Genomic DNA, 19,827 nt, shown 5'->3' on the forward strand with positions numbered 1-19,827 from the left:
GAGTGTACACACCCTCACCTTAGTTCAGTCCCTTGTACTAGGGCTGTGGAGCAGAGTGTTGTGGGGAAACCCAGACTTATCGTTGGTGAGGAGGTTATTAGCTTTAGTTTTAGGTTTAGAGATACATTGTGGAAACAGGCCCTTTGGCCCGCCAAGGCTGCACCGACCTCCTAATTTGAGGAAGGACATCCTTGTGAATGGGGCAGTGCAGCGTAGGTTCACAAAATTGATCCATGGGATGGCGGGACTGTCATATGAGGAAAGATTGAAAAGACTAGGCTTGTATTCACTGGAGTTTAGAAGGATGAGGGGCAATCTTATAGAAACATATTAAATTATAAAAGGAATGGACAAGCTAGATGCAGGAACATTTTTCCCCAATGCTGGGCGAGTCCAGAACCAGGGGCCAAAGTCTTAGAATAAAGGGGAGGCCATTTAAGACTGAGGTAAGAAAAAAAGTTTTTACCCAGTGAGTTGTGAATTTGTGGAATTCCCTGCCACAGAGGCCAAATCACTGGATGGATTTAAGAGAGAGTGTGATAGAGCTGGGCTAGTGGAGTCAAGGGATATGGGGAGAAGGCAGGCACGGGTTATTGATTGGGGACGATCAGCCACGATCACAATGAATGGTGGTGCAGGCTCGAAGGGCCGAAAGGCCTCCTCCTGCACCTATTTTCTATGTTTCTATGTTTCTATGACCAGTGAATCCTGCACATTAACACTATCCCATACACACTATAGACAATACACACATACCAAGCCAATTAACATGCAAACCTGTACGTCTTTGTAGTGTGGGGAGGAAACCAAAAATCTCTGAGAAAACCCACGCAGGTCATGGGGAGAACGTACAAATTCCGTACAGACAGCACCCGTGGTCAGGATGGAACCTGGGTCTATGGCGCTGTAAGGCAGCGACCCTACCTCTGAGCCATCGTGCTGCCGGTGTTGGAGAGCAGAGCAATCGGATGCCGAGTAAGCAGATTAGATTTGTCCTGCTTCCTGAGAACAGAATGTGTAAGAAGGAACTGCAGATGCTGGTTTAAACCGAAGATAGACACAAAATGCTGGAGTGACTCAACGGGACAGGCGGCAACTCTGGAGAGAAGAAATGGGTGATGTTTCAGATTGAGACCCTTCTTCAGTCACCCATTCCTTCTCTCCAGAGAAGCTGCCTGTCCCTCCTGAGAACAGAAAGTACTGAGGCAATTTTCCCCAGTATTGCCAGTTTTACAACTGTATCACAACATCTTGCCATATCCATTGTCAGGACACAATGGAGCAGGCCTTCAGAGGTTTGATCGGATCCATTAAGTATCAGAGGTCGATATCATTTTTATTCGTCACTTGCACATAAAGTGCAAGTGAAATGAATTTGCCAGCAGCGGTACAATGAAAAAAAGAACACACAAATACACAATAAATATTTAACACAAACATCCACCACAGCATTCTTCACTGTGGTGAAAGACACAAAAATTGGCCAGTCCTCCTCCATTTTCCCCCGTGGTCAGGACCTCAACCCTCCACAGCCGCCGCTGCGGGCGTCCAGAGGAGTAGACAAGGTAAAGTCCAGAATCGGTGCTTCCCCACCGAAGACCGCGCCTTCATGTTGGTGTAGGCCACAGGCCGATGGTCGAAGATCTAAAGTCCCCGCCGCGCTGCAGCCGGAAGCACCGCAGACCGCAGGGCCGGCAGTCGGAGCTCTTCTCCAGGGGTCCCCGGCAAGGGACCCTGCTCCTGATGGTAAGTCCACGCTGCGCCCGCGGTTAGAGTAGGCCGCGGGCCGGCGGTCGGAGCTCTTCTCCTCCCGGGTCCCCAACGAGGGACCCCAGGCTGCGGACGCTGCGCTATCTGGAGCTCCGCAGACCGCGGCTTTAGGCTGCCGCGGGCCAGCGAATGGAGCGCTCCCCTCCAGCGACCCCCGGTGAGGGTCCGTGCAGCGCCTGCCGCTGAAGCCCCGGGCACGTCTCCGGGAAAGGCCACACCGATCCTTGCTGTTAGGCCACGGGGGAGGCGGCCTGGAAAAAGTCGCCTCTCTGTGGAGCAGGCGACCAATACGGTTTCCCCCTGACCCCCCCACACCACCCCCCACACAAGACACACAGAGAGACACCAACTAATTAACTATTAATGGTTAACTATTCTCTATTCTCTATTAGTTATCGGAGGATAACTATCACTCTGTTCTACCTGTTGCATAATGCCGTTGCTGTTTTATTTGTCCAGTGCTGCTTCTTCGCTACACTGACTGGAGGAGTTCTGCATAGAGTCACCCAATCTGCATCTGATCATAGATAGGCACAAAATGCTGGAGTAACTCAGCGGGGCAGGCAGCATCTCTGGAGAGAAGGAATCCCTCCAGAGATGCTGCCTGTCCCGCTGAGTTACTCTGGCATTTTGTGTCTATCTTCAATTTAAACCAGCATCTGCAGTTCCTTCATACACACTACATCTGATCATCCCAGTTTACAAGAGACCACACCATGAGAAATGAGCATGGGTATAACTTGAACTAAGGCATATAGAACATAGAACAGCACAGCACGAGAACAGGCCATTCGGCCCACAATATCTGTAACGAACATGCTTGCCAAGATCATCTCTTATCTACCTGTGCATAATCCGTATTCCTCCATTCCCTACATATCCATATGCCATTCTAAAAGTCTCCTAAGTGCTACTATCATATCTACCTCAACCGCCAACCCCGGCAGCACGTTCCATACACTCACCACCCTCCGGGTAAAACCATAGCTCTGCACATCTCCTTTAAAGTTTGCCTATCTCATCTTAAGTTTATGCCCATCAATATTTGATATTTCTAACCTGGGAAAAAGGATCTACCATATCTATGCCTCTTATAACTTTATACACTTCTATCAGATCTTCCCGCAACCTCCAGTATTCCAAAGAAAACAATCCATGTCTGTCCAACGTCTTCCTGTAGCTATATACCCCCTAATCCAGGCATCATTCTGGTAAACCTCCTCTGCACCCTTTCCAAATCCGCCACATCCTTCCTACATATTGTGACCAGAACTGCACACAACACTCCAAATACAGCCTAACCAAAGTCCTATAAAAGGTACACAAAAATGCTGGAGAAACTCAGCGGGTGCAGCAGCATCTATGGAGCGAAGGAAATAGGCAACGTTTCAGGCCGAAACCCTTCTTCAGACCCATCTGCAGTTCCTTCTTAAACACAAAGTCCTATAAAGCTGCATCATGACTTTCTGACTTATACTCAATGCCCCAATCTATGAAAGCAAGCATGCCATGTGTCTTCTTTACCACTCGACTTATCTCTTTCAGGGAGTTATGGACTTGAACCCCAAGATCTCTCTGTAGGGATATTAACTTCCCCTCCCATTCCCACCCTGACCTTTCTGTCCTGGGCCTCCTACTCTGTCAGTGAGGCCAAATGCAAACTGGAGGAACACCGCCTGATGTTTTACATGGGCAGCGGTACTAATATTAATATCTCTAACTTCAAATAACCCTTGCATCCCCTCTCTCTCCATCCCTCCCCCATCCTAGTGCTCCTGATTAATTGTACTGATTGTGTGCCTTGTTGTCACCTTCTCCTCAACCAACAATTAACCATTCTATATATCCGAGATCATCATCTGCTTTGATCTGTCATTTTCACACCTTCCATATCTCTAATTTCGCTCTCCCCCGACCCTCAATCTGAAGAAGGGTCTGGACCCGAAACATCACCCACTCCTTCTATCCAGAGATGCTGCCTGTCCTGCTGAGTTAAGGACCTGTCCCATTTGGGCGTCATTTGCAGGTCACGCAGATGGCGCGCAAATATTTATTCATCCCAAAATCCTGGGGTGCCACGGGCGACCGCGCATCACTGCCTACGTCACCATGCGCGCATCACGTGCGCATCATGACGTGCGCGTCGTGTGCCGTGAAGCGTAAATGATGTCGCGCAAATGACGCCCCAAGTGGGACAGGCCCTTTATTCCAGCTTTTTGTGTCGATCTTCTGTGATTAATTAGTTGAGTGTTTCCTCTGGTAAATGGTGCAGCTAATAGAGCCACTGCCTCAAAGTACCAATGACCCAGGTTCAAACTTGTCCTCTGTTGCTGTCTGTGTGAAGTTCGCATGTTCTCCCTACCATGGGTTTTCCTACCACGTTTAATCGTGTAATAGTTTAATCAGCTACTGTAAATTGACCCTTGGTGTAGATAAACGGTGGTTTGAGGAGAGATGATGAGAATGTGTGGAGAATAGAAAAGGGATTCATGTGGGATTATTGCTAATGCGGGGTTGATGGTCGGCACGGGTTTAAAGGGTCTGTCTCTGTGTTATATCTCTCTCTGACTCCAGAACAGTGTGAATAGAGGTTTTAAACAAGCAGGGGCTACATCTCCTGTGGCTGACGATGATATGGAATAGGAGGCTCCTATTCTGTAGCTGGCTCTCCCAAAGCCAGCTCCACCTCACAGAGCTCAATGTCACTGATGAACTCTGACCACTTTCCACAACCCTGGGCTCACACAAAAATGCTTTATGTTTGGCTTGCTCCCTGCAGTCATCTCTCTCTCTCTCTCCCTCCTCCTCACTCTCATCTCTCCTCTCCTCTGCCTCCCTCACCTTCTCCTCCTCTCAGTCTTCTCTCTCTCTCTCTACTCTCATCTCTCTCTTTCTCTCTCTGTCTTTCTCGGTCCTCTCTCGCTCTCTTCTCTCTCATCTGTTCTCTCTCTCTTTCTCTATCTTTCTCTCTCTCTTTCTCGTGTCCTCTCTCTCTCTCTCTCTCTCTCTCTCTTTCTCTCTCCTCCAGCTGTGACACTTTCAGACACTGCCTTTGTAATCACTAGTCAGGGAAACTAATTGCATGCAAGGAAACCCTTTATTTCCCTCCCCCCCCTCCTCCCCCACACCCCCACCTCCACCCTCACCAACTGTGTGGATTTAGAACTGCTTTCCCATTCCAACAGTGCTTCTTTGTCCAGATGGGAAAAGAGACTATTGCAAACATGACCGACTGCCCTCACTATAATCCTCAGTACAAGAAAGACCTGCTGTCAGTAACATAGGAATGTTCCCCAAGCATCTTTGCAAATGCAGGCTAGCAGGCAACAAATAAACGTCTAGTGGAATGTCACAGTTTTACAGCATCTGATGGTTCATTTGGAATCAAAACTTTTGATGGCACAAACAGGGGGGAAATGCTCCACTGGATGACAAGATCCTACAAATATCAATGAGATTAACAACCAAGTAGACACAAAATGCTGGAGTAACTCAGCGGGACAGGCAGCATCTCTGGATAGAAGGAATGGGTGACGTTTCGGGTCAAAACACTTCTTCAGTCCGAAGACCCGAAACATCACCCATTCCTTCTATCCAGAGATGCTGCCTGTCCCATTGAGTTACTCCAGCATTTTGTGTCTATCAGCAGTTCCTTCCTACACTTAACATCCAAGTAATCTGCTTCAGAGACCTTTATAAAGGTTCTGTATCTGAATGTAAGTAACATTAAAGCAAAATAGACGAACTGAAAGCACAAATCCAAAGTACATTTGATTCAATGGCCACAGTGGAAATGTGTCCATAGAACAATATAGATCGGGACTCTAATATTGAAGGTGCACGACATTTAGTCAGGGCAGTAAGTTAGGAAAAAGTAAAAGAGTACCATTGTTCATGAATGGTAATCTTAGAATTGAATTGAATTGAAGTCGCAAGTCACGGTGAGGTTCTTTGCATGTATGCCCAAGGTATGCAAATAGTCGCCACATAAAGGGCCCTTACAAAGTAACAAGAGCAACAGACTGCAATAAGCTAGGTTCAGGAAACCAGGATACAGAGGCACTTTCAGTAAAGATAAGAATATAAAGTTACTCATGGGACTGGAGTTCTTTCCACCAAACATTGTAGGGCAGAGTACAGAGGGAGATAGTGATAGGTCAGTGAGTAGGCAAAAAGCTGGCATGCGGAGCATGATTTGGGAAAATGTGAAGTTGTTCATTATGGAAAGAGTCATCTTTGCCCAGGGGAAACAATTTCTCGTAGTTCCAGGAAGAGAGAGCAGATGCTGGCCGCTTATTAATGTCAGTGCATTCGATGGGACTAGTTGACAGGATAAACATTTACACTGTGATTAGCAGCTGAACTGAGGCAGCATGAGGTGTAGATGGGTTGATGGGGGAGAGTGTGGTGGGGGGGGGGGGGGGGGGGGGGTAAGGGGGGGAAAGCTTGTATGAAGGACTTGGCTGCATAAATACCTGACATCTTTGGTCTCGTAAGGCCATAGGTAGTATTAGGCCATTCGGCCCATCAAGTCTACTCCGCCATTCAATCATGGCTGATCTATCTCTCCCTCCTAACCACATTCTCCTGCCTTCTCCCCATAACCCCTGACACCTGTACTAATCAAGAATCTATCTATCTCTGCCTTAAAAATATCCATTGACATGGCCTCCACAGCCTTCTGCGGCAAAAAATTCCACAGATTCACCACCCTCTGGCTAAAGAACTTCCTCCTCATCTCCTTCCTGAAGGAACGGTCTTTAATTCTGAGGCTATGACCTATGGTGCTAGACTCTCCCACTGATGGAAATATCCTCTCCACATCCACTCTATCCAAGCCTTTCATTATTCGACGTTTCACTGAGGTCCCCCCTCTCATCTCCGCCCCATCATAGATGTTCCTTCTGTTCCCTACACCTCTCCTCTCTGCCACTTCAAACACTTGCCCAGCTGCGAGGACATGTGAACTCTGCTTCTCATTCCTCCTTTCATTGGTCTCTGACCTGGAGCTTTCTCCCCTATAGTTTTATGGGAGCACCTTCACCGGGAGAACGGCAGTGTTTCAAGGGGGCTCACCTCCATCCTCTAGGGTAATTTAGTTTAGTTTAGAGATACAGTGCGGAAACAGGTCCTTAGCCTCACCAAGTCCACGCTGACCAATGATCCCTGCACATTAACGCTACCTTACACACACTAGAGGCAATTTACACTTAAACCAAGCCTACAAACCTGTATATCTTTGGAGTGTGGGAGGAAACAGAAGATCTCGGATAAAACTCACGTGGTCACGGGGAGAAAGAACAAACACTGTACAGACAGCACCCGTAGTCTGGATCGAACCTGTGTCTTTGGCGTTGTAAAGGGCCTGTCCCACTTTCACGACCTAATTCACGACCTCTGCCGAGTTTGCCCTTGACATACTCGCAGCATGGTAATCACGAGGTCGTAGGAGGTCGTAGGTAGGTCGTAGCAGGCCGTGATGCTAGTCGTAGGTACTCGTAGCATCAAGTAGGTCGGGGCGTTTTTTTCTAGCCTGATGAAAAATGTCCACGAGTAAAAAAGGTCGTGAATTAGGTCGTGAAAGTGGGACGGGCCCTTTAGGCAGCAACTCTACTGCTGCACCACCGCGCTGCCCTTAGGGGTGGACAATAACATGCTGAGCTTTCTGGTCACTCCCACATCCTAAAAATGATTTTTTTTTTAAATGGCACTTCCAGACTTAGTCTCCCATGTATTTTCTGTTGTTATTTGACATTTTTTGATTTAAATACCATATTCATGGGCAAGACATGGCTACTGTATCTTCTGGGGGGCTCGTTGCTTCCAGATTATTGCAGGACAATGGAGGAGAGTGGATTGCAGTGAGCTGGGATCATATGTACAGAGAGCTGGATCAATTTGCCTTTGCCTTGAGCAGTATGTTCCATTCAGCAACTGGTGCCCGGCGATCTGGGAAAGTTTAGTTTAGTTTAGAGATACAGCGCGCAAACAGGCCCTTCGGCCCACCGAGTCTGCACCGACCAGCGATCCCCGCACATTAACACTATCCTACACACACTAGGGACAATTTACACTTATACCAGACTAATTAACCTACAAAACTGTACGTCTTTGGAGTGTGGGAGGAAACCGAAGATCTCGGACAAAACCCACGTGGTCACGGGAAGAACATACAAACTCTGTACAGACAGCAGTCGTAGTCGTGATCGAACCCGGTTCACCAGGGATTCAAGTGCTGTAAAGGGCCTGTCCCACGGGCATTCGACTCCATGCGGCAAGCGCGACCTAACCAGAAGCGGGGGCCGCGCGGAGTTCGAGTGAGTGACATGAAGTTCGAGCGAAGTCCGCGGGAAGTTCGCATGTAATGTACGGCGTCGAGGCGGCTGCGGGCCGGCAGGCCATTGCCGCGCGGAATTTTTGGACGCGGTCAGTTTTTCGGAGCCCCGCGCGATGTCGGGACCAGCTCCGCACAACTCCATAAGGCTCCAACGATCGAAGTGGGACCGGCCCCGTGAGGCCGTACGGCTCAAGCGACCACGTTAGGTTGCGCTTGCCGCATGGAGTCGCATGCTGGTGGGACTGGCCCTTTAGGTCGCGTTTGCCATATGGAGTCGAATGCTCGTGGGACAGGCCCTTAAGGCAGTAACTGTACCGATGCACCACCAAATGTAGGATCAGTTAGGGGAGAGAACAGGTTAGACGCCCATTAGGAGCGGTTGCCATTCCCGACAGCAGTGTGTACTCCTTTCTTATCTATTCTATGCCCTCGTAGAAAGGAATATTTAAGGCACATGACTTATTGTTCCAATTCAACTGATGATCACAGTATGAATATTTACTCCTGTAAACCAGTTCCATCGAATGCATTGACTTTAATATGTGGTCAGCATCTGCTCTTTCTTCCTGTAACAGCAAGGAAATGTTTCCCTTGGGTAAATATTGGCATTGGTATTGGTAATAGATTCTTATTGCCACTGTAACAGGTATAGCTTGGACCCAATAGCAGCACAGAATCAGGCAGGTATAGTTGGTAATGAACTTTATTACGATACTGTAACACAGAGTAGTAACACAGGAATGGGTACACCGTACTCACACAGAGGCTCAGGATTGAGCGAAGGTTCCGAAGAGGGGCAGGCAGGAGACGTAGTCGGGAAATCGCTGGAGAGTCTTGCATGAATGCTGAGAACAATCTGGCACTGTGTGACCGGTGAGGAGAGTCTATATGCCGGGTTAATTGGTGATCAGAGGCAACTGAGTGCAACAGGTGAGGAGAGTTGGGCTGATGAGAGGGGAGTGGCAGGCAGGCAGGTGAGGAGAAGGGGGGGACCAGTGGAAAAGTACTGGGAGGTGAAGTGGATGAGAATGAGGAGAGGGCAGACTGTGACAGAACCCCCCCCTCAAGGGACGGCTCCTGACGTCCCAAAACAAAAAAAGAAAAAACAATAAATAAAATAAACCCAATCCCACGCAGAGTCGGGTGGGAGGAGGGGGACCGGAGGAGGGCTAATATTCGTCCGAGACATCCATGTCCGCATCCTCCTCCATAGCATCAGAGGAAAACTCCGTCTCGTCGTCACTGGGTGCCTCAGACGGAAGAGGGGACAGAGTCTCAGGGGCGGCGACCCCTCTAGGAGTGGCGGACTTGGACGGCTGGTCGAGATGACGCCGGTGAAACTCCCTGATGAGGGAGGCGTCCAGGATGTGTCGAGCAGGAACCCAGGACCTCTCCTCTGGACCGTAACCCTCCCAATCGACCAAGTATTGGAGACCCCTCCCGCGACGGCGGGAGCTCAGGAGGCGGTGCACCGTAAAGGCGGGGCCTCCGTCGATGAGACGAGGAGGTGGAGGAGGAGGGACTGCGGGGATCAGGGAGCTCTCCCGGACTGGTTTTACTCGGGACACGTGGAACGTAGGATGGATCCGCATGGAACGAGGCAACTTGAGCCTCACAGCCGCTGGGTTGATGACCTTCTGGATCTCAAAGGGACTGATGAACTTGGGTGCCAACTTCTTGGACTCCACCCTCAAGGGAAGGTCCCGGGTCGACAGCCACACCTTCTGGCCCACGAGGTAGGTGGGGGCCTGGGTGCGGTGACGGTTGGCAACCGTGGCGTAACGATCCACGGAGCGGAGAAGAGCCGCCCTGGCTTGGGTCCACGTCCTGCGGCAGCGACGAATGAAGGCCTGGACGGACGGGCAGGAAACCTCTTTCTCCAGCGCCGGGAACAGTGGAGGCTGGAACCCGTAGGCACACTGGAAAGGGGAGAGCCCAGTGGCCGAGCTTGTCAGGGTGTTGTGGGCGTACTCCACCCACAACAACTGCTGGGACCAGGAGGAGGGATGCTTGGACACCATACACCGCAGCGCCGTCTCCATTTCCTGATTCTTCTTTTCAGTTTGGCCGTTGGACTGGGGATGAAATCCGGACGTCAGACTCACGGTGGCCCCCACAAGCGTGCAGAACTCCCTCCAGAACACAGAGGCAAACTGGGGTCCCCGGTCGGAGACCACATCGACGGGGAGACCATGGAGCCTGAAGACGTGGAGTAACATGAGCTCGGCAGTTTCCTTGGCTGACGGAAGCTTGGGCAGGGGCACGAAGTGAGCCATCTTGCTAAATCTATCGACCACGGTCAGGATGGTGGTGTGACCACTGGATGGGGGCAGGCCGGTAACGAAGTCCAGGGAGATGTGGGACCATGGTCGATGGGGTACAGGCAGTGGAAGCAGATGACCCGCAGGAGCTTGGTGTGAGACCTTGTGCTGGTTGCAAACGGGACAGGCGTTGACAAACTCCCGAGTGTCCACCTCCAGCGATGCCCACCAGAACCTCCGTAGCACCATCTCCTTGGTCCGCTGAATGCCGGGATGACAGGTGAGTCGAGAGCTGTGGGCCCACTGAAGGACGTCGGACCGCAGGGCAGAAACCACAAACAGGCGATCAGGAGGGCATGCGCTGGGTCCCGGCTGGTTCTCCAAGGCCGCCTTGACCTTCTCCTCCACTTCCCAGGTGAGGGAGGCAACCCTATGCGAGGACGGGAGGATGGTCTTGGGGCCAGAGGCAGGCTCCGCCTTCTCCAGGAACTGTTGAGAGAGGGCATCAGGCTTCACGTTGCGGGACCCAGGTCGGTAGGAGAGGGAGAAGTTGAAGCGGGTGAGGAAGAGAGACCAGCGGGCCTGACGAGAGTTGAGCCTCTTGGCTGACTGGAGGTATTCAAGGTTCTTGTGGTCAGTCCAAACCAAGAAATGCTGCTCGGTTCCCTCCAGCCAGTGACGCCATTCCTCCAACGCCAACTTAACCGCCAACAGTTCTCGGTTGCCAATGTCATAATTCCTCTCAGCAGGGGTCAGGCGTCGGGAGAAGAAGGCGCATGGATGGAGCTTCTGGTCCCCGGCAGCCCGCTGGGACAGAACAGCTCCCACCCCCATGTCGGAGGCGTCCACCTCCACCACGAACTGTCTCTCTGAGTCCGGAACTTGGAGGATGGGGGCCGATGTAAACCGTGTCTTGAGTGTCTGAAAAGCTTCGTCGGCCGCGGCAGACCACCGGAACGGAACCTTGGAGGAGGTGAGTGCCGTGAGGGGTGCGGCCACAGTACTGTAGCCACGGATGAACCGTCGGTAAAAATTGGCGAACCCCAGGAACCTTTGGAGCTGCTTGCGGGAGTCAGGAACAGGCCAGGTGGTGACAGCAGAGACCTTGGCGGGGTCCATCTTGATGTTCCCTTGGCCAACGATGTATCCTAGGAAGGAGACTGACGGGGAGTGAAACTCGCACTTCTCAGTTTTAACGAAGAGCGAGTTCTCCAGGAGCCGATGTAGAACTGCCTGGACGTGGTGTACGTGTTCCTCCTTGGTCCGTGAAAAGATGAGGATGTCATCAAGATAGACGAACACGTACTTGTTCAACATGTCTCTGAGAACGTCATTGACCAAAGCCTGGAAGACGGCCGGGGCGTTGGTGAGGCCAAAGGGCATCACCAGGTATTCATAATGTCCCGTGGGAGTGTTGAAGGCGGTCTTCCACTCATCTCCCTCTTTGATGCGGACCAAGTGGTAGGCGTTGCGTAGATCCAACTTCGAAAAGATGGTGGCCCCCTCCAGGAGCTCGAAAGCAGAGGAGATGAGTGGGAGAGGGTAGCGATTCTTCACCGTGATGCCGTTGAGCCCCCGGTAATCTATGCAGGGACGCAGAGATTTGTCCTTCTTCTCCACGAAGAAGAACCCAGCCCCAGCAGGAGACGAGGAGGGACGGATGAGACCAGCAGCCAAGGAGTCGTTTATGTATTTCTCCATGGCGCCTCTCTCAGGGGCGGACAGGGAGTAAAGGCGACCCCTAGGAGGAGCGGAACCAGGCAGGAGGTCTATGGCGAAGTCATAGGGCCGATGAGGAGGAAGGGAGGTGGCCCTAGACTTGCTAAAAACCTCCCCAAAGTCATGGTACACGGCTGGGACCCCCGTCAGATCTGGAGCAGAACTGGAGCAGGTGGCCGGTTGAGGAGCTGAGGCTTGCTTCAGGCACACTTGGTGGCAGGAAGGGCTCCAACCCAATATGACCCCCGTCCTCCAGCCGATGTTGGGGTTGTGTCGCCGAAGCCAGGGGTAACCCAGGATGAGGGGAAGATGGGGAGACTGCAGGATGTGGAACTGGATGGTCTCATGGCGATTACCAGACAGGAGCATGCGCACTGGGACCGTCTGGTGAGAAACAGTCCCCAGGAGATGGCCGTCGAGGGCGTTGGCGGGAACAGGTTCAGGCAGGGGAACACAACTGATGCCTAGCTGGCGGGCTAGTTCCTTGTCCATAAGATTAATGTCACAACCAGAGTCTATGAAGGTTGCGAGGGTGTGAGAACCATCAGACAACAGCAGACGGGCATGACAAAGAGGGCGTCGGGCAGAGGAAAGTTCAGAGGTTCGACTCACCAGTAATTCCTCCGCTACTGGTGAGTCTGGCCTTTTACTGGACACTTGGAGATGTAATGACCCGCCAGGCCACAGTAGAGACAGAGGTTCCCCCGACGCCGACGTTCCCGTTCCTCGGGGGTGAGACTGGTGCGACCCACCTGCATGGGTTCGGGTTGCCTCGACGGTTGCCCCGACGAGGGTAGTCCAGTCTCCGGAGGAAAACGAGCTTGGGTGGATAGCTGGCGGTCCGCCTGTCCCTGTCGCCTCTCCCGACGTCTCGCCAGGATGCGTCGGTCCAGACGGGTCGTTAGCTCGATAAGCCCATCCAGAGAAGAAGGAAGGTCGTGGGACATCAACTCATCCTTGATATAGTCATTCAAGCCCAGCAAGAAAGCGTCACACTGGGCCGGGGCGTTCCAATCACTCTGACGGGCCCTGGTGCGAAAGTCGATGGCGAAGTCAGCGACGCTCTGGTTCCCCTGGCTCAACCCCAGCAGACTTCCCGCAGCGTCCGGACCCATCGAAACCTCACCGAACACCTTGCGAAGCTCCGCGGTGAAGGCCTGGAAAGAGGAGCAAGCCGGCGTGCGTCGCTCCCATTCAGCCGTTCCCCACAGCCGAGCTCTGCCAGTCAGGTGATTAATGGTAAACGCCACTGTCGCCGCTTCCTGGGCGAAGGTGTAGGGCTGTAGGGCGAAGAGAATGGAACAGTTCGTGATGAATGGGTTGCAGCCCTCCGGGTCTCCAGCGTAGCGCTCCGGGGTTCCCACCCGGGGCTCAGGTGATGGTCCTGGCGGACCGGGAGCTGGTGCTGTCGGAGCCGGAGGCGAAGCATGGGGTGTAGCCTGGGCGAGGGTGGTCGTCAGCTGTTGGACCTGGGTGGCTAGTGCAACCAATGCTTGCTCTTGGTTTGACACAGCCTGTCGAACCTCAGAGTTGGAGGCAGTGAGCATAGCTTTGTGCTGCAGGAGCGTGTGCTCAATCCTCTCGAAGCGGTTTGACGGAGACGTTGTGTGCGCTGAGTCCATTGTTGGCCAGATTGTACTGTAACGGGTATAGCTTGGACCAAATAGCAGCACAGAATCAGGCAGGTATAGTTGGTAATGAACTTTATTACAATAATGTAACACAGAGTAGTAACACAGGAATGGGTATACCGTACTCACACAGAGGCTCAGGATTGAGCGAGGGTTCCGAAGAGGGGCAGGCAGGAGACGTAGTCGGGAAATCGCTGGAGAGTCTTGCATGAATGCTGAGAACAATCTGGCACTGTGTGACTGGTGAGGAGAGTCTATATACCGGGTTAATTGGTGATCAGAGGCAACTGAGTGCAACAGGTGAGGAGAGTTGGGCTGATGAGAGGGGAGTGGCAGGCGAGGAGAAGGAGGGACCGGTGGAAAAGTACTGGGAGGTGAAGTGGGTGAGAATGAGGAGAGGGCAGACTGTGACAGCCACGTGTGTCAAGATACAGTGAAAAGCTTTGATTCTGTGCTATTCAGTCAAATCATGCTGTACATGAGTATAATCAAGTAGTACACAAGTAAAACAGACACTACAAAGAGAAAAATACCAGAGTGCAGAATGTAGCATTACAGTGTTATGATGTTATCATTGCAGAGCAAGTGCAGATACAAAAAGTGCAAAGACTGCAATGAGGCTGGTTGGGAGAAAGGGACTACACCTACTTTATGGGAGGACTGTTCAGCAGTCTGATTATGGTGGGAAGTGCTGTTCCTGAATCTGGTGGTACTTGCTTTCAAGCTTTTGTATCACTTGCCTGATGGGAGAGGGGAGAAGAGGGATGACTGGGATGAAAATTGTCCTTGATTTTGAGGCAGCATGAGGTGTAGATGGAGTTGATGGGGGTGGGGGGAGCAGGTCTTGTGTGAACGACTTGGCTACATAAACGACTCTCTGAACATTTTTGTTATCTTTGGCAGAGCAGCAGCCAAACCAAACTATGATGCATCCTGATGGTATGTATCTGTATCTGTACAAGTTGGAAACACTTGTTAATAATGAAACACACCAATTGCATGGCGTTGGATAGTGATGCCAATAAATTTGATTGCCACAGCAGGATATCATCAGCTCTGGTTCACGAACCAAGCACTCTCACTTGAGTCAAAGTTTGTGGGCTTAAGAGACATCACTGCATGTACCCGCCAAATACACAGGTACCAAAGGAGTGCCTTAATGTTCAAGATGCTGCCTCTTGAATGAGGAATTAAACTGAGCCCAGCTCAGTTAAACTAAAACTAAGTTAAATTTAAAAAGAAGCTGCCAAAGCGGTATGAATAACCGCTTACACCCCAGAGATATGAATATTGACTTCTCTAACTTCAAGTAACCCTTGCTTCCCCTCTCTCTCCATCCATCCCCCTTCCTAGTACTCCGATCAGTCTGAGTGTCCTCCTAGTTAAATTTTATCTCTGTATGCTTCGTTGTCTCCTTCTTCTAGCTAACAATGATCTATTCTACATTTTCCTTGAGCTTCATCCTCTTTCATGTCTCATTTTCACACCTTACCCATCCTTATCTCTGTGTCTCCCTCTCCCCTGACTCTCAGTCTGAAGGGTCTCAACCCGAAACGTCACCCATTCCTTCTATTCAAAGATGCTGCCTGTTGCGCTGAGTTACTCCAGCATTTTGTGTCTATCTTCAGTGTAAGCCAGCATCTGCAGTTCCTTCCCACGCAATGTACAAGATCTCCTTATGGATATTTTAAAGAACAACAGGATAATTCACCCAAGTGTTTGTGAACAATGTATTTTCCTCAACCAGTCGTTAACAAAAAATAATTAGATTATTTGGAAAGGGTTTCTGTTATTGAGTCATGCTCTAACTCTGCCTAGGATACTGTATGTTGGTTAGCCTGGTCTGAGCAAATCAAACTGGAATTATCCAGCTGATACCTACTGTGCTGCTGTTGTATGGTTAAAGCTCAGCCAGCAGCAACTAAACTGAATGGGCTGTGTAGGAAGCAACTGCAGATGCTGCTTTGAACTGAAGATAGACACAAGATGCTGGAGTAACTCAGCGGGACAGGCAGCATCTCTGAGGGAAGGTATGGGTGACGCTTTGGGTCTGAAGGAGGGTCTCGACCCGAAACGTCACCCATTCCTTCTCTCCAGAGAAGCTGCCTGTCCCGCTGAGTTACTCCAGCGTTTTGTGCCTAAACTGAATGTGGCACAGTTCAGGATGGCTCTCCCCAGCAGTAACAGTCTTCCAGGAGACAGACTAGGTCCATAGAATCCAGTACTGATGGACAATTTGTGTTGGCAACACATTTGGCAAACAAGCCTCAAACAAGTGGTCAGTTTGGTGCCTCGGTAACCCCAAAACAAAGATGGTGCCCTTTCCGATTACCTCTATTGTAGCTTCAGTACATTGCCACAAATTAAAATTCTCTGAAGCATGTGCCTATGTCTTTCACAGAAATGAATAAACTGGGCATTGTGTTAAAAGGTTCAACAGCTCAGTGGTTTGGGTGGCACGGTGGTGCAGCGGTAGAGTTGCTGGCTTACAGCACTTACGGTGCCAGACACCCGGGTTCGATCCTGACTATGGGTGCTGTCTGTACGGAGTTTGTACGTTCTCCCCATGACCTGCATGGCTTTTCCCCGAGATTTTCGGTTTTCTCCCACACTCCATAGGTTTGTAGGTTAATTGGCTTGGTATAAATGTAAATTGTCCCTAGTGTGTGTAGGATAGTGTTCTTGTGCGGGGATCGCTGGTCGGTACAGTCTCGGTGGGCCGAAGAGCCTGTTTCCGTGCTGTATCTCTAAACTTAAAATAAGTTAGACGTGCTTACTTAAAGTTAAAGACTTCTGATTACAACAATTACATACAGCATAATGATGAAAAACTGGATAACATGAGCAGATTTCACGGTGGATTTATTAACTCTTTCCAGATGGAGATGAGGATGGAAGTGCCGAATGATTGAATCGTAGCTGGACCAGGAGAAGCACAATTCAGCCTGGCCTCCTGGATTTGAAACTGACCTTCCAAGTAGTGTGACATTGGGTGAGGGCAGGACAAAGTCTAGTATCTGATGGCAAGCAACCTAACATGTTTTCCAGTGTTCAAGAGATCAGAGGGCATGGCGGTAAAATGGAGCCCTTTAATTTTTCCCCTAGTTTGCCGACAAATTACTGCTGTGATGTAGGAACCATAATCTCACCTACTGATTGCAGAAAGCACAAGCCAGGAGTCTGCCTCGCCAACAATCTGTCTGTCCCTTTCTTCCTGATTGTTTTTTTTAGTATGCGTTAAATGTATGTTTTTAGTGTTCTTTAGCTTGTTTTATGTGGGGGGTGGGGGGTGGGGGTGGGGCGAGGGGGTTGGGGGAAACGTTTTCTAATCTCTTACCTCGGCGGCGAAGCGATTTTTTCCTTATCGTATCTCCGTCCGCGCTGCAGCCTAACATCGGGAGTTGGCGGCCTCTGTTGGAGACCGATTTTGAGAGTTCCACTGCGGACTTACCATCGCAGAGCTCGCGATCCCTTTGCCAGGGATCGACCTCGAAGCTCTACCCCGGGTGCCTACGGACTTTAACATCGTGGAGCCCGCGGTCTCTGGCCAGAGACCGACTTCGGGAGGTCCAAGCCGCAGGAGCATCGACCGCCCCGATGCGGGAGCTTCGATCGCCCCGACATGGGAGCTTCGATCTCCCCGACGCGAGGGCTTTGACCGCTGGCTGCGGGAGCTTCGATCGCTCCGACGAATGGTTCGACTGCCCCGACCGCGGGAGAAGATTGAGGGAAGAAGATTGGACTTTATTGCCTTCCATCACAGTGGGGAATCCGCTGTGGTGGATGTTTATCTTAACTTTTATGTAGCTATGTGTCTTGTTGCTTTTCTTTGGTATGGCTGTATGGTAATTCGCATTTCACCGTACTTTAATTGGTACACGTGACAATAAAAGACCTTTGAAACCTTTGATGTAATAGTTTCCACATATCTAAATGAGTGTAGCTCCGGCAACACCCAAATTAATACAATCACCAGGCCATTCACCGCCTTAAGTATTCAACCCCTCCACCAGCAGTGCAGCATAGTGTGTGGGTTTTATAATAGCATCTGTGACCTCTGTCATTTAGTTCGGAGGCAGGAGCCACAGACAAATATCACCATCTGCAGGTTCCCCTGAAAGTCATACACTATCTTGACCTGGAAAGATATTGTCAGTCCTTCATCATCACTGGGCCCAAACGATGGAACTGCCTCCCCAACAGCGTCGCAAGAGCACCTTCACCAGAAGGACTGAAGCCACTCAAGAAGGCAGATAACTGAAGATAGACACAAAAAGCTGGAGTAACTCAGCCCGACTGGCAGCATCTCTGGAGTGAAGGAATGGGTGACGTTTCGGTTCAAGGCCTCAGAAGAAGGGTCTTGACACGAAACGTCACCCATTCTTTCTCTCCAGAGATGCTGCCTGTCCCGCTGAGTTACTCCAGCATTTTGTGTCTATCTTCGGTTTAAACCCACATCTGCAGTTCTTCCTACACAAGGCAGATAACCACCACCTTCTGGAGATTGGTAATTCCAGTCAAGCCCATATTCGGCAAGTAAAATAATCAGGAGCTGCCAGGAAAAGATAAGGTCCTCAGGCCCTCAGCCCAAGATGGCGTCCAGCCCAGGCGACTATTTGCGTGCTAGCCACAGAAGCAGATCTTCAATCACATATTACAATTGTTCCACACTCTTAAATCTCTATTCCTACAGCAGCATTTCTTACTTTATCCATGATCGGGGGTAGCTGTCTTTCCACTGGCTGTGGAGCACGCAACAAAAACTTTTCACCGAACCTCGGTACACGTGACAATAAACAAACTGAAACTGTAACTGGATGGTGTTTGGGTGACCAGTACCTGTAATGCCTTGTGTCGCGGATCACCCTATCACTGGCGAGCTTCTCACTCTCCTGTTGGTTGAATGCATGGTGTCCATAGGGATCCTCACCAAGTGTCAGGAGCTTGCTGGAGAGATAAGCCTTATCCTCGAAGGTCTGCAGATTGTTCTTATCCAGTGGTGGCATTCCAGTTACCTGTAAGAAGAATGAAAGAGTGTTCACTTCTCTCACATCTTTTGGGGGTCTAATTGCTTGAGTGTAGAAGTTGGGAGGTCACGTTGCAGTTGTACAAGGCGTTGGTGAGGCCGCATTTAGTGTCTTGTGTTCAGTTCTGGGCACCGCGTTAAGGGGCTGTCCCACTTGGGCGACCTAATTGGCGAGTTTAGAAGAGTTTGAAAAAATGACATGTTGAAGACCTCCTTCGACTATGTAGAAGACCTCTTTCGACTATGTTGAAGACCAGCTTCGACTAGCTACGACTAACTTTTGGAAAATTGGGCACCGAATAGTGGAAAGTGAAGACGACCTCATTCGATCTCCTTCGACCTCCCTTTGACGTCCATTCGACTATGATGAAGACTATCTACGACTACCTTCGACTACCTTCGACTATCCTCGATTACCTACGACTAACATGCCGACCTACTACGACCTAATACAACTAAACCTACGAGTAAAATTGATTTTTTCCATGGCGACCTTTTTTTACTCGAGGGCATTTTTTTAACATATTGAAAAAAAACGGCACGAGCTAGCTGAGGCCTCGAGTACGCGGAGACCACTCTCAAGCATGAAGGAGATTTACGAAGACCTCCTATGACCTTGTGCCGACAATGCTGCGAGTATGAGTCGAGGGCAAACTAGCCAGAACTCACGGATTAGTAGCCCAAGAGGGACAGACCCTTTTTAGGAAAGACTTTGTCAAGCTGGAAAGGGTACAGTGAAGATTTATGAGGGTGTCGCCAAGACACATTGGCAGTCGTGCTTTGTCCTTGGTACTTCCAATAGCCAGTCATTTTCGCTTAACATTAACATCTCAGAGGGTAGAAATTATAATCATAGCATCATAAAGCAAGGGAACAAGTTATTTGACCTACGTCGTCCCTTCCAATCAAGGTGCCTACCTGAGCCAGTCTCAGTTGTCTGCATTTGGCCCAAATCTCTCTAAACCTTCCCTTCCATGTACCTGTCGAAATATCTTTTAAACAATGTAATTGTAAATCGGCATTAGTTTCTTCTGGCACCTCATTCCATAGACCCAACATCCTCCGTGTGAAAAAGTTGTTCCT

At 50.3% G+C, this 19,827-nt stretch overlaps 1 protein-coding gene across 3 annotated transcripts in view; it reads right to left on the reverse strand.

The window, feature by feature from the left end:
• The window catches only part of galnt16 (polypeptide N-acetylgalactosaminyltransferase 16), a 139,172-nt gene that overhangs the window by 70,596 nt on the left and 48,749 nt on the right, over window positions 1-19,827 (reverse strand). For all 3 annotated transcript variants that reach the window (XM_033026641.1, XM_033026640.1, XM_033026642.1), the window contains exon 2: window positions 18,558-18,733. In XM_033026641.1, coding sequence (XP_032882532.1) covers window positions 18,558-18,733 — 176 coding nt within the window. The remainder of the gene's footprint in view (window positions 1-18,557; window positions 18,734-19,827) is intronic.

This window comes from Amblyraja radiata, chromosome 9 (genome assembly GCF_010909765.2).
Source record: "Amblyraja radiata isolate CabotCenter1 chromosome 9, sAmbRad1.1.pri, whole genome shotgun sequence".
Lineage (NCBI taxonomy): Eukaryota > Metazoa > Chordata > Chondrichthyes > Rajiformes > Rajidae > Amblyraja > Amblyraja radiata.